Here is a 15,000-nt window from a genome sequence, read left to right on the forward strand (position 1 = left end):
CAACAAATCAGCCTTTCTGTTTAAATCACAAACGCATAACAACAACAACAACAACATATCAACCTTTCTGTTTAACGCACAAACTCATTACAACAACAACAACAACAACAACTCCACCACCAACAACTCCACCAACAACAACACCACCACCAACAACAAATCAACCTGTCTGTTTAACTCACAAACCCACAACAACAACAAATAAGCCTGCCTGTTTAACTAATGAACTCACAATAAAAGAACAACAACAATAAAACAGCAACAACAACAAATCAGCCTTTCTGTTTAACGCACAAACATATAACAACAACAACACCAACAACAACAGCACCACCACCACCACCAACAAATCAGCCTGTTTGTTTAACTCACAAACGCATATCAACAACAACACCAACAACAAAAACAAATTAACCTGTCTGTTTAATTCACAAACGCATAACAACAACAACAATTAAGCCTGCCTGTTTAACAAATGAACTCACAATAAAAGAACAACAACAATAAAACAACAACAACAAATCAGCCTGCCTGTTTAACTCATAAACGCACAATAACAACAACGACAAATCAGCCTGCCTGTTTAACTCACAAACGCACAACAACAACAACAACAACAACAAATCAGCCTGCCTGTTTAACTAATGAACTCACAATAAAAGAACAACAACAATAAAACAACAACGACAAATCAGTCTGCCTGTTTAACTCACAAACGCACAATAACAACAACAACAAATCAGCCTCCCTGTTTAACTAATGAGCTCACAATAAAAGAACAACAACAATAAAACAACAACGACAAATCAGTCTGCCTGTTTAACTCACAAACGCACAATAACAACAACAACAAATCAGCCTGCCTGTTTAACTCACAAACGCACAATAACAACAACAACAAATCAGCCTGCCTGTTTAACTCACAAACGCACAACAACAACAACAACAACAACAACAACACAGCTGTTAAAGCCAGTCAAGCCAAAGGGTTACAGACCATTTGAGTTCCGGAATGGGTTTCCCCGCGGCCGTGCAGTACATGATGACGTCATCGCCCTCCTCCACCACCTGGTCTTGAAGCGGCGTCAGGAAGCGGGGTCTGAGGACCTCCACCTGGATGGTCTTCACCACCTCCTCACCTGCAGAGGAACACACAGGTAACACACACACACACACACTCACACCTTCCGCCTTCCTTGTCACCTGACAGTATCAGTCCTTCTGACTGTTGGACCCGAACTGCTTTAAATTAAAACTTAATAATTATAGTACAACCGTCACATGCTGCACTGTGGAGGACTACTCTCAAATACATGTGGAGTGATAGCCTAGAGGTAACGCGTCCGCCTAGGACACGAGAGAATCTGAGCGCACTGGTTCAAATCACGGCTCAGTCGCCGATATTTTCTCCCCCTCCACTAGACCTTGAGTGGTGGTCTGGACGCCAGTCATTCGGATGAGACAATAAACCGAGGTCCCGTGTGCAGCATGCACTTAGCGTACGTAAAAGAACCCACGGCAACAAAAGGGTTGTTCCTGGCAAAATTCTGTAGAAAAATCCACTTCGATAGGAAAAACAAATAAAACTGCACGCAGGAAAAAATTACAAAAAAAATGGGTGGCGCTGTAGTGTAGCGACGCGCTCTCCCTGGGGAGAGCAGCCCGAATTTCACACAGAAATCTGTTGTGATAAAAAGAAATGCAAATACAAATATAAATACTTATTTTCTTTTTGGGTGTGAGGCCTTAAAGCCCTTTAGATTATAGTTTTCGGAAGAACCATTTAAAGATTTTGTTGGTGATTTTGTACTGCTGTTTCAAAAATTATATGACAGTTTACTTTGCAGTCCAGTTGGACATTGGAATTTAGGTTCTATGTTCTCGATCCTTTGTACATTTTGGGGAGGGGGGTGGCGGTCTAAAATCACAGAATGTGGATAGACGTTAAACTGAAGAACACCAACCACTTTGGAGCTGTGCAGTGGTGGCCTAGTGATAACGCGTCCGCCCCGGAAGCGAGAGAATCTGAGTGCACGGAATCGAACCCACACTCGGCAGTATTTTCTCCATCCCCATCCACTAGACCTTGAGTGGTGGGTGGTCTGGGCGCTAGTCATTCAGATGAGACGATAAACCGAGATCCCGTGTGTAATCATGCACTTAGCGCATGTAAACGAATCCACTGTAACTTAAATCGATCATTTTCTATATGTAACACACACACGCGCGCGCGCGCGCAAACACGCACGCACACACACTTTCACTTACTCGCATGCGTACACAGTAATTTCTCTCTCTCTCCCCCCCCCCCCCCCCTCGATTTTTTCCCACCCTCGTCTAATATCACTTACAATGAAGAGACGTTAAACTTAAGAACGAACGAACTGTAACTAAAGGGTTGTTGTCCATGGCAAAAGTCTGTAAAGGAATCCACTTTGACAGGAAAACTAACACTCTTGAAGGCAGAAAAAAAGTTCCTGAGCTCTGTCTCTGTCTGTCTGTCTGTCTCTCTCTTACACAAACACACACACACACACACTCACACACACACACACATACATACACACACACAGCATGCACACACATGCCTGTGCATTCCACCACATCACATGGTCAAATTTAACAAATACAAACAAAATAACGTCCATGCCCAAAGCCATCTTCTTTTTTTTCCAAAATATAATTATATATAAGTATAATTATCATGATATCCCGAGCGTGCTCATGTCGAAGAGATAAAATAACCAATTATCGCAGCTTGGACACGTGGCACAGAACAGTACTTTGGTGACTGCAACCCCCACCCGCTACCACCTCGGCTGTTGCTAACGAGCAGGCAAGTCTGTGAAAGATTTGTTCCCTTGTTCCTACTTGCCTTCAGTCCTGGTGCCAGTTGCATTGCTTGGTTCTAACTTTTTGACAGTTACACGTGACTAAATGCCTACGTTGACCGAACTACGCCATTGGTCAGTTCCATACTACACACAGTTAGTAGCGGGTTACGACCAAACTAGGCTCTTCCGTCCGAGCAATGCAACTGGCTCCTGGTGAGCAAGGATGAACAACAGCACAGAAAGTTCGTGTGATTTTTAACATTGGTGCTATTGCATGTCTTTGCCCTTTTCTTTGTAATGAGAAGGGATATCAGATCTTGTAAAAACGGTTGGCTGATACAGTCATATGCTGCATGTGTGAAGTGCTGCAGCCTTGGGGAGCGAGATGGCCATTGGGAACCATCCCAACGCCGACTGTCCTTAATCCCCTCTTGGCCGAGAGAGTAAAGATGCAGTTAACGTGAGCAAGACATTCTCCATTATAATCAAATTCTAGCCCAGATATCTAGTTGGGACAGCAGTTGCCTCCTCTGCTGTTCTGATTGTCATTGTCATACACGACTGGCTATCACACATGGAAAAGCACTCCGTTTCCATGGCGCACGGCTGCAGTTATGCAAGGAACAGTGAATGCCAGAATGTTGCACGTGCTGTCCCTCACCTTCCACGGTGATGGTGGCGTCACAAGACACGCAGCCCTTGTCGTTGGTAGCCTCACAGGAGTAGACCCCGCCATGCTCACTGCCCACCCTCGCCACCTCCAGAGTCAGCAGCCCGTAGTTGTTCTGTACAGTTCGTGACAACAGTTTCACTATCAGTTTCAGTTTCTCAAGGTGGTGTCACTGCGTTCGGACAAATCCGTTATACACTACACTACATCTTGCCAAGGCAGGTGCCTGACCAGCAGCATAACATACACAACGCGTTTTGTCAGGCCTTGAGTGCATGCATGCATGTATGTTCATGTACCTATCAGAGTGGATTTCTTCCACAGACTTTTGCCAGAGGTCTTTTTTTTTCTGCCCCATTCATCTGCACCGTTTCAGTGGCATTACTCCCACGCCGCTCATTTAGATTCCCCCATACACGGCCACACCCGGGTTCGTCCGTCGCAGTTCCAGCGTCGGCAGTCCACAGGGAACCATCGATGTTAGGTCGCCAGGAGGTCACACACCAGAGGAGACCCTGCACTGCTGCTGAGTCACTTCGGTGGTGTTCAGTGGTGCCTGTTCTGTTTTAACGTACTTAGGACACCACCTACTAAGCCCCTACTAACGACAATAATGGCTTCGTCGCGGAGCCAGACTGAGTGAGCGTCCCTCCCAGAGTGAAGACCGCCACCACGTCCCTCAAACAACAGCCCCCCATGAATCTGCCGACACTGACGACATTGACAGGACTCACCCCAATCACGGAAGTGGAGGGGTATCGAAACTGAGGTCACCATGAGAGCAGGGCATGAAAGGCCACAGACTTTAAGACTATTTTGTTTATACTGATGACGATGAAGGAGGAGGAGGATGACGATGATGATGACGATGTTGCTATGGAGGTCCATTTTGGTTTGGGACTGCGTGACAAGGCTGTACTCTACGCTTCCTGTCATAATGATATCCCGGCGTTAACCAGGTCCGAGAGATACAGACACTTGCAGTGTTGGTCAGGTAATTAGAACAACACACCCAAAGACGCATCCTAGAAGTGGATGACACTCGACTGTGTGGTCCCAGTCTCTCCATTTAAGCCCACAGCCCACTCAACTCTGGGTAGGAGCCGGCCACGGGCCGAAAAACCCACCTCCGCTGGGATTCGAACCCGCGTCCTCCCAGCCGTCAGTCCGCAACGCTAACCACTTCGCCACGGCGCTGGTGAGAACTTTTTTTGTTGCCATGGGTTCTTCTTCAGTGTGGCAAAAGTGCGAGTTGTTTCATTCAATATATACACAATGTAACCATGGAGCTGAGCTGCAGCGTATTTAGTTGTACATTGTATACTATATAGTGATTCAGTTTACACGGTGTACATAATGGGCTCTTGCTGATGTTGGTTTTTTTGGGTTTTTTTCGTTTGTTGTTGTTTTTTCAGCACAGTACATACTAAAGATGATAAATCATCCCACTCAGTATACACGTATGAGTGTCTTGACAGAAAGTTATTGAACGTAGTTCTCCCCGAAAACTGAGTATGCTTATGGCTGCCTACATAGTGGAGTAAAAACGGTCATGCACGTAAAAGCCCACTCGTGTACATACGAGCGAACGTGGGAGTTGCAGCCCACGACAGAAGAAGAAGAAGAAGAAGGAGAGAAAGGAGAAAAAGAAGAATGTGGTTCTAGAAGTTCAGAAAGAAAACAAATGTCTCAACAAAGCCTGGTTGCTTAGAAATGGTCCCACAGATGAGGACAAAGCATCGAAGAAAAAAAGTATAAAGAAAAGACTGAGATAGCGTGTGTGGAATAAACTCCATAGGAAAACAGAAAACCAAAGAGGAAAAAGCGAGGTGTAGATGGAGAAGAAAAAAAAAAAAAAAAGACATACTATAATAGATGGCTACGGGAGCGAGAAACTGGAACGAAGAATGTTGACAACTGCTGAGATTACTTTGAGTTACTGGAGTGTGTGTGTGTGTGTGTGTGTGTGTGTGTGTGTGTGTGTGTGTGTGTGTGTGTGTGTGTGTGTGTGTGTGTGTGCGTGTGTGTTTGCATGCGTGTGCTGGAGTGAGTAAAGTAGGGTATTAAAGCTATTCAAGCTTAGTACATAACAGCAAATATTGCTGAAGAATTATGAAAACAATTCGCCATGGAAAAGAAAGGTTTGATTCTGCAAAGGTATACTCTAAAACATTGAGACATTCAACTCCGACTGCCAGTTAAAGGCCTCACTCAGAGATAGCCTGCCACTGAGGCCACGGCTATGACAATGTCAGAAAAAAAGGTTGATGAAGGTATCTTCTACTACTTCGTTCGTGGGCTGCAACTCCCACGTTCACTCGTATGTACACGGTGGGCTTTTACGTGTATGACCGTTTTTACCCCGCCATATATGCAGCCATACTCCGTTATTTTGTGGGTTTTTTTTGTTGTTGTTGTTGTTGTTTTTTTGTTGTTGTTTTTTTTGGGGGGGATGAAGGTATCAACTTCTGCAGGACTGCTGGAAGACAATGAAAACGAGAACGGAAAAGATGGTTTCTGAAACGATGTCTGTCGTAATATTATGTGAATGTGACATGGAAAGATGCGGTATGGACTGACCAATCCAATGAAGCGAACACCACGAGTTAAACAAACCAACCGCCCACGAATAAAAAAACAAACAACACGCTCCCCCCTCCCCCCCTGCCCCCCCCCCCCAAAAAAAAAAAAAAAAAAAAAAATAGTAACAAGAACCTGCCATCAAAACAAACAGACAAACAAAAAGATATTGTGTGGGTGGCCAAAGAATGCTTTAGAAACCTTTGCAACGCTCTTTGCAACATATACAACCCAGCCGGGAAACCATGCAGGTGTGAGGGAGGCTGGAAGCCAAGTCAAATACTGAGCGCAAAACTGGCACAGAGCATCGTGATTTCCGTTCCAGCATGGGTGCACACTTCTTCCAACCAGTGCTGCCCTAGTGACTTCCCATCGGCTCGCGAACTAGTTAACAGATCTCTTCTCGTTTTTCCTCCTCCTCCTCCTTCTCCTTTTCCTCTTCCTCCTCCCCCCATCCCCTTCCCCTCCCCTCCCCTTCCCTTCTTCTTGTTGACAGATTGAAAGTACAGGCCATGCCTAAAATCTTAATCCTTGAATAAATACGTTCTGAGTTCTTCTTCTGCATTCGTGGGCTGCAACTCCCACGTTCACCCGTTTGTCCCAGTGGCTTTTACCTGCATGACTGTTTCTACCCTGCCATGTTGGCAGCCATACTCCATTTTCGGGGCTGTTCATGCTACTGGGTATTATTCTTTGTGTCCATAAGCCACCGAAAGCTGACAATGGATTGCGGGATCTTTAACGTGCGCATTTGATTTTCAGCATGCCTATACATACACACCAAGGGGATTCTGGCACTAGCAGGCCTGCACATCTCTTGACCAAGAAGACCAGAAGAAAAAAAAAAGATCCACCCTTAATCCAACAGCGGCTGTTACCGATTCGAACCCACAACGATTAGATTCCAAGTCCAACACCTTTACTACTCAGCTGTTTGTGCCCGACGCAAACGGAAGATAAGAACAAACGCTTGTTTATATATATATATATATATATATATATATATATATATATATATATATATATATATATATAAATATGAAATATACATATAAAACTGTTATTACCCAATCGTACAAGATGAGTGTCTTGCAGTCGTGAGCCTTTGCTTGAGCGAAAATTCACTGTGCTTAAAAAAACACCACCACCACCATCACCATAATTACCATATAATATTATATACCTGATGAGTGTCTTGCAGTCGTGCGCCTTTGCTTGAGCGAAAATTCACTGTGCTTAAAAAAACAACAACACCACCACCACCACCACCACCACAATCTCCATATTATATAACCTGTTTTTCTTAATTGTTGGAAAATATTGGGGAGTATGTCCAGTTCCACGATATTCGTTTCAGTCCAGGAATCATTATTCGTTGGATAAATGTTTTTATATGTGGAGCACTTTTTTTGTTTTGTCGTAATGTGCGGTGTGTGTGTGTGTGTGTGTGTGTGTGTGTGCGTGTGTGTGTGTGTGTGTGTGTGTGTGTATTGTGTATGGTGCATAGAACCTCGGTGTTGTCCTTGACAATACACTGTCCATGCAAAAATTTATCAGTCAGACATGTCAGTCCTGCTACTGTCAACTGCGACGCATCAGTGCCGTCCGGAAATATCTGTCCACTGACGCAACATCTAGACTTGTCGTTTATCTCATTCTCTCTCGCCTTGACTACTGTAACTGTCTATTGTCTGGTCTGCCTGCTTCATCCATTCAGTCCCTTCAGCGCATACAAAACTCTGCTGCCCGACTCGTCCTCAGAAAGAAAAGATCTGAGCACATCATTCCTCTTTTGCAACATCTCCACTGGCTCCCTGTCTCACACCGAATAAAGTACAAGATCAGCACTCTATGTTATAGATGCATTCACAAAACTGCCCCTTCCTATCTCTGCGGCTGCCTTCACCTCTACACTACATCTCGCTCACTACGATCGGCTTCGGATCCACTCGGTTTACGCATACCCAGATTCAAACACTCGGCTGTTGGCCGCCGTTCTTTCTCTGTTTCTGGAACTTGCGATTGGAATGAACTTCCTTTTTCGCTTCGTCAAGTCTCCACACTCAGCTCTTTCAAGTCTGGCCTTAAAACCCACCTCTTCCCAGAATAGCCTCCCTTGCCTGCCCTTCCTTGTCTTTAGTTTCTACAGTTTTAGAGTTATGCATGCGTGTGAATGACTGGTGCGAAAGCGCTTTGATTTGTCTCTGCACAAGATCCAGCGCTATATAAATACCATTATTATTATTATTATTATTATTTTTAAAAATTTATCTATTTATTATTATCATCATTATGGTGATGATTACCTTGATGCTGTAGTCAACGCCGTTGCAGATCTCGCGGCCATCTTTCAGCCAGCGCACGCGCGGTTCAGGCAGGCCGGTGACGGAGCAGTAGAGGTGAAGACTCAGGCCTTCGTGCACACGTTTGTTCTTCAGCTTGGCCGTGAACTCTGGCGCCACCTGCAGTTTGTAGTCGCTGGGCTCGGTCGGCTTCGGGCCTGTGTTGTTGATGAATTAAACAATTGTTTTATCTAATTTTACTCCTCCGTTTACAAAACAAAAACAGCACCTTTTTTGTGGTGGGGTTATGCAAAAATCATACATGGACAAAGTCTTCAAATTCCAGTTAAATAAATTGGTTTCAAAAACTGACCGAGTTATGAAGATATAAATGAAAGTGTGGGTATTTTTTTCACAGCGAGGTACGGCGAAGGTTGATTAAAGCACTGAACAACAAAGACTGTTGGGTGAAGTTTATTCGAAATGAAATCTAAACGAAACGAAATTATTGTTTTCAGTATTACGAAACGAAACTAATTCAATTAAGAAACGAAAGTAATTTTACTTCGTGAGCGTAGTGGATAAAACAATATTACGTTTTGTATACCTGCCTCTGGGAAGAACAAAAAAAAAATCATTAAAACACACACACACACACACACACACACACACACACACACACACACACACACACACAACAAAAAAAAACAACATACACAGGACATAATTATGAATACCTGAGTGCATGCACGATATATAGAAACTCTTGGTCACGGTCACTGTATCGGTATATAAGCGTCTTAACCATTCTGCAACCTTTCTGTTTATTTTTTTCACTTGAAAACTCGATTGCACTAAAATTCCAAAATGACTGATTCTCACTGCTGGCAACGTGGTCATAGCACTCCTTCATCTGTGTTGCAGCCACGAGAATAGATAGTTTGCAAAATGCCATATATCCATCAAAATGCTGACGGCGTAAGAATGGGGGAAGATGACCTGTGTTGATTCTTTATCAGTGAATGCATAGGCTATGTCCATCGTGAAGACTGCTGCGGATTATGTGACTGATTTTTATATTCTTAGTATAGTATGAGAAGTCTGGTTGTGGTCTGTGAACTGACGTTAAAAACACATCGAGAAACATGGAGATTAAAGGGCACATGCACGAGAAAGCAAGCAACACGAGGAACGGAAAACACAGACAGACAGCAGCAGAACAACAACAACAACAACAACAACTGCTACTACTGACATTATTATCATCATTATTATCACTATCATTATAACATTATCATTACCATCATCATCATCATCATAACCATCGTCATTCTGATTTTTTTTTCTCTCTCTCTCCCTTTCTCTGCGTGTGTCTATATGAACCGATGCTTTTTCTGTCTGTCAGGAAAATCCTTCGCTATTTCTGTATGGTGCGGAAACATTTCCAAGGCAGAAATCACAAACCTTGAACAGAATCGTAAAACTGCCACCAAGATTTCCGGGGCTGATCTACCTTCTCTAGACGACATACATTATAAGCGGCTACTAAACAAAAAGCAAAATCAATCAGCCAGGATGAATCACATCCAGATTTTGGCATTTTCTAGATGCTTCCCTCTGGTCGTTGGTGCAGAAGTACAAGGACGAAAACCAATCGCTTCGCCAATAGCTTTTTCCCCAAAGCAGTTAATGCCCTGTCTCTCGAACAAATCCAATATGATCAAAGATAATTGTGCAATCAACAACCATTTACCTGAAGATCTAGTCATCAGCCCCATCATATGTTATGTGCAGTTTATCCCCTGTAACGACTGCCGCCTTGTCGCGGTGCAGGGGCTTGCGTGCCCTGACAACCCCCGGAGCTATGCCGGCGGGAGTTTTACTCCTGGCAGGTTCAACCAAGCCGGACAGGTCCGCGTGGGGTAGGGGCCAGACTAACTGGCAGTCAGTCCCCTGTGCTCACAGGGTAGGTCTTTAGGCCATGAGCTAAGGGCGGGGTAACCCCTACAGAAACCTAGAGGGCTGAAGACAGCGGTACTGGGCCAGCGCGCGCCTTCTAACAAACCACAGTGCCATGCAATTACGCACAAGAGACAGAGTTGGACAGATCATGTGAAACCGATGGCGCTCGCCCACTGAGGTCCCTCCAGGGTGGTGCAGTGCCGGGCTCCGCGCCTCAACGGAGTCCGCCCTCAGCGACTGGAGGTCACCCTCGTCCGTCTTGGCACGCCAGGAGACGGCGGAGGAATGCAACTAGCAGCACATCAACTTCATCCAAGAAGCGTCAACCTTTCATGGTTATGCACTGGAATGCAGAAGGAGTCATGAACAAAAAGACGGAGCTAGAACACCTCCTGCATGAGAAAAACATCAACATCTGCTGCATTCAAGAAACCCACCTGCAAAGCGGAAAAGCATTCAAAGTCAGAGGCTATCAGTGCTTCAGGTCGGACAGAGCAGAAAGACGCAAAGGTGGTATCCTGACCCTTGTTAGGAACAACATACACTCCTGCGAATCAGCTGTCCACATGGAGAATGCCGAGTACCAAACGATTAGGGCCAAACTGAATGACACAGAGTTGCACATCCTGAACTTCTACTGCCCCGACGACCGTCCACTGTCCCTCGACACCATAGAGGTCCCAGACGCAAGTTTTCTTGCTGTGGGTGACTTCAACAGCCACTCCCAGAGCTGGGGTTACGACCATATGGACCGCCGAGGTGAAGAAGTGGAAGACTGGCAAGACGACCATCATCTCCTTCTCATCAACTCCCCAAGCGACACCCCAACCTTCTATTCCAGACGATGGCGCTCCACCACTACCCCTGACCTTGCCTTTTGCACTGACGACCTCCACGGAGACGTTAGCAGAAAAGTAGGGGATCAGCTGGGAGGCAGCGATCACAGGCCAGTGTTCATCACTATCAACAGGAACACCACCAACACTCCTGTGCCCCCACGCTGGAATTACAAGAAGGCCAAATGGGGTCTCTTCAGACACCGCACCAATGCTCTTACCAGGGACATCCACGTCCACGGCAGAGACATCAATAACATTGTCAGAGAGCTGAACGGCTGCATCCTTCAAGCAGCCCAAGAATGTATTCCACGTGGAGCTCGCAAAGACTACAAACCCTACTGGTCAAACCAGCTTCAAGAACTTCAGGACGAGATGACAGAAGCCAGACAGGAAGCAGAAAGAAATCCATCAGATGAGAACCACCTGCGACTTCAGCAGACGAAAGCCAAATTCCTCAAGGCAAAAGTACAAGCGAGACGCCAGAGCTGGAGAGAGAAGACAGCGGCGCTGAACCTTGAGAAAGATGGAAGGAAGCTGTGGAAAGTTGTAGGTCAACTCAATGATGAAGGCAGCAGAGCTCAAACAACTACGCTGGAGAAGAACGGAGAGTTACTGACAGGACGACGCGCAGCAAACCGCTTTGCTGACAATTACGCAGAGGAGAGCAATGTACCTGTCAGCCCTCTCCAAACAAGAGAAGCAAGAAGGGAACAGAGAGAACGGACCCACAACACCGATGTGAAACTCATGAAGCAGCCCCTCACTCTTTACGAGCTTCAGACAGCTCTGAGGAAACTAAAAACCAGGAAATCCCCAGGGCCAGATGGGATCACTAACGAGATGTTGAAGCACCTCGGCAACACCGCTGTCCTGAAACTTCTGGAGGTTTACAACCACAGCTGGGAAACTGGGACCTTGGCTCAAGTCTGGCGAGAAGCCATCATGATTCCTATCCTTAAGAAGGGAAAGGACAAGAAGAAGGCGGCCAGCTACAGACCAATCAGCCTGACCAGCTGCGTTGTGAAGACCCTAGAAAGGATGGTGAACCAGCGCCTGCTTTGGTATCTCGAGACTGAAAACATCCTGGTTTCTGAACAGGCAGGCTTTCGTCAGTTTCACAGCACAGAGGACCAAGCTACCTACCTCGCACAAGAAATAGAAGATGCGTTCCAGGAGCAGAAGGTAGTTCTTGCTGCCTGGATTGATCTGCAAAAGGCCTTTGATAAAGTCTGGACTGACGGCCTCCTCGTGAAGCTGCAGAGATGTGGGGTCGCAGGGAACATGATGCGCTGGATCAGATCCTATCTCCACAACCGCAGGGCAAGGGTCACAGTTGACGGACACAAAGGCAAGAAAGTACTGCTGCGACACGGAGTTCCACAGGGAGGAGTCCTCTCCCCTTCCCTCTTCTTGATCTTCATCAATGACCTCATTGAAACACTTCCCAAAGGTATCCATGCTGCACTCTACGCTGATGACCTAGTGATGTGGTGTAAGGAGGAACATGCCACTACCGCCACCTACAGAATGCAGCTAGCAGCAGACCGCTTAGCAGCATGGGCAGAGGAGTGGTGTGTAGCCATCAACAAAGAAAAGTCCTCTACAACACTCTTCACACTGTCACCAAAACAAAAACCAGGAACCATCAAACTGGACGACACACCCCTGAGAAGTGACGAGGAGGCTACCTATCTTGGTGTCACCTTCGACAAGAGACAAACCTGGAAGCCACACATCAAACGTGCTGAAGCAAAAGCCAGACGCAAGTTGGCCATCATGCGAAAGCTAGCCGGAACCAGCTGGGGAGCAAACGAAACGATACTCAAGCGCGTCTACCAGGGAACCGTCAGGCCCCACCTTGAGTACGGCTCAACAGCCTGGTCTACTGCAGCGAAGACCCACCAGCAGTCTCTGGATAGGGTCCAAAATCAAGCCCTACGCATCATCACCGGATCCATGCGATCCACACCAATCAAGGCCATGGAGGAGGTTACTGCCATACAACCCCTTGCACAAAGGAGAGACGCCAAAATCATGGTCCAAGCAGAAAAGTTCCAGTGCCTGCCTGATCATCCGATGAAGAAGAGGATGAACGCACTGACAAAGAACCGCCTCAAGCGCAGTAGCTTTATCCATGAAAGCAAGAGACTTGCCAGGGCGCACCGGGATGGTGTGCCTCCATCGACGCTTCCACTGAGTCCCAACGACCTGCCGCAGCCATGGAATGAAGACTCCACAAGTTTTCATATCTCAACATCAGTCCCTCAGGTCGCTCCAGGAGATTCTCAGGATGACACGGCCAAACGCACTCTGACACAAGCCATGATTGCTGAAAAGTACCCTGAAGAATCCTGGATTCACGTGTACACAGATGGCTCTGCAACCAACGCTGTTGCTGACGGAGGAGCAGGAGTGTACATGAAGTCTCCTGAGCACCACACATCCACAGCAAGGATACCTACAGGAAAGTACTGTTCAAACTACGCAGCTGAGGTTCAGGCGCTCATACAGGCCGCTTCAATGGTTCACGACTCGGAGAGCGAATGCCCACAAGTTGTCTTTCTGACAGATGCGTTGTCTGTCCTGGAAGCCCTTGCAAGAGATAAACTTCCTCGTCTCAAGGAGAAACTACAAGAAGTTGCCCAGCAACGACGAGTAGTCCTGCAATGGGTTCCAGCCCACTGCGGAATTCCAGGCAACGAAATTGCGGACCAGCTCGCCAAACTTGGAGCGAAAGAAAGACAACCAAACAACAGTGTTAGCTTCGCTGAAAAGAAGACCCTCGTGAAGGCAGCACTACGACCACAAGCCACAAGGGATGCATATCACGAGCTTGAACGCTGGCAGCAGGTAGCAATTATGCGCTTACGCACAGGACACTGCCGCCTTAACGCACACATGTTCAAGAAGCTGAAGCTGGCACCATCACAGACCTGTCCCTGTGGTCTTGAAGACCAAACACCAGAACATGTTCTGCAGACTTGTCCCCTCCACCAGGGACTGAGAGACACCGTGTGGCCAGAAGCGACCCCACTACGCACCAAGCTCTACGGCTGCAGACAAGACCTGGAAGCCACGACGACATTTGTCTCGCAGGCCAGCCTGACTCTGTGACAAGTGCGACCGAAAAGAAGAAGAAGATGTGCAGCTTATGCGCGCGCGCGCACGCGTGTGTGTATGTGTGTGTACGTGCGCGCACGAGAGAGAGAGAGAGAGTGTGTGTGTGTGTGTGTGTGCGTGTGTGTGAGTGTGCATGCGTGAGTTCTTATATTGACATGCACATGTAAGCATCCATAATTGTACTGTATCTGTGTTTGTGTATGATTTTCGATTTATGTTGTACCTTTTTATGTACTACCCCCCCCCCCCCCCCCGCCACCTCCCCTCCTTATGTTTCTTGTGACCCCGGTACACTTGGTAATAAAAGACATATTCTGTTCTATTCTTTTCTTCTTTTTTTTTTAAACCTATTTCTCTTCTTATCTGTGTACGGAATATATCCTGCATATGTGTGTATTTTTCAGGTGGTTTTTTTTTCTTTCTTTTTGTCTGGCCATAGAGTGTATGTACAAAATAATAGTTCTTATTCGACGACGCCCACGAAATAAAGTTATTACTGTTATTCTTATTCTTATCATCATCATCATCATCATTATTATCATCATTAATTTTTATTATTATTATCATTATCATTAAACATACGTCTCCTTATCACGAACCTTGGTAAACAGTGTGACAGTGTGAGGCTGTAACTATCATCACGTCCACCGTGACATAAACTTGAAAAAAAAAAAAAACAATAAAAAAAAACGATACTGACTCTGCAAAGACCA

At 46.1% G+C, this 15,000-nt stretch overlaps 1 protein-coding gene across 7 annotated transcripts in view; it reads right to left on the reverse strand.

The window, feature by feature from the left end:
• LOC143292619 (uncharacterized) overlaps positions 1 to 15,000 on the reverse strand; it is an 86,453-nt gene that overhangs the window by 59,750 nt on the left and 11,703 nt on the right. For all 7 annotated transcript variants that reach the window (XM_076603084.1, XM_076603083.1, XM_076603078.1 and 4 more), the window contains 3 exons: positions 8,391 to 8,584; positions 3,496 to 3,619; positions 998 to 1,139 (listed from right to left, as the gene is read on the reverse strand). In XM_076603084.1, coding sequence (XP_076459199.1) covers positions 998 to 1,139; positions 3,496 to 3,619; positions 8,391 to 8,584 — 460 coding nt within the window. The remainder of the gene's footprint in view (positions 1 to 997; positions 1,140 to 3,495; positions 3,620 to 8,390; positions 8,585 to 15,000) is intronic.

Source organism: Babylonia areolata, chromosome 18 (genome assembly GCF_041734735.1).
Source record: "Babylonia areolata isolate BAREFJ2019XMU chromosome 18, ASM4173473v1, whole genome shotgun sequence".
In the NCBI taxonomy this organism is placed as follows: Eukaryota; Metazoa; Mollusca; class Gastropoda; order Neogastropoda; family Buccinidae; genus Babylonia; species Babylonia areolata.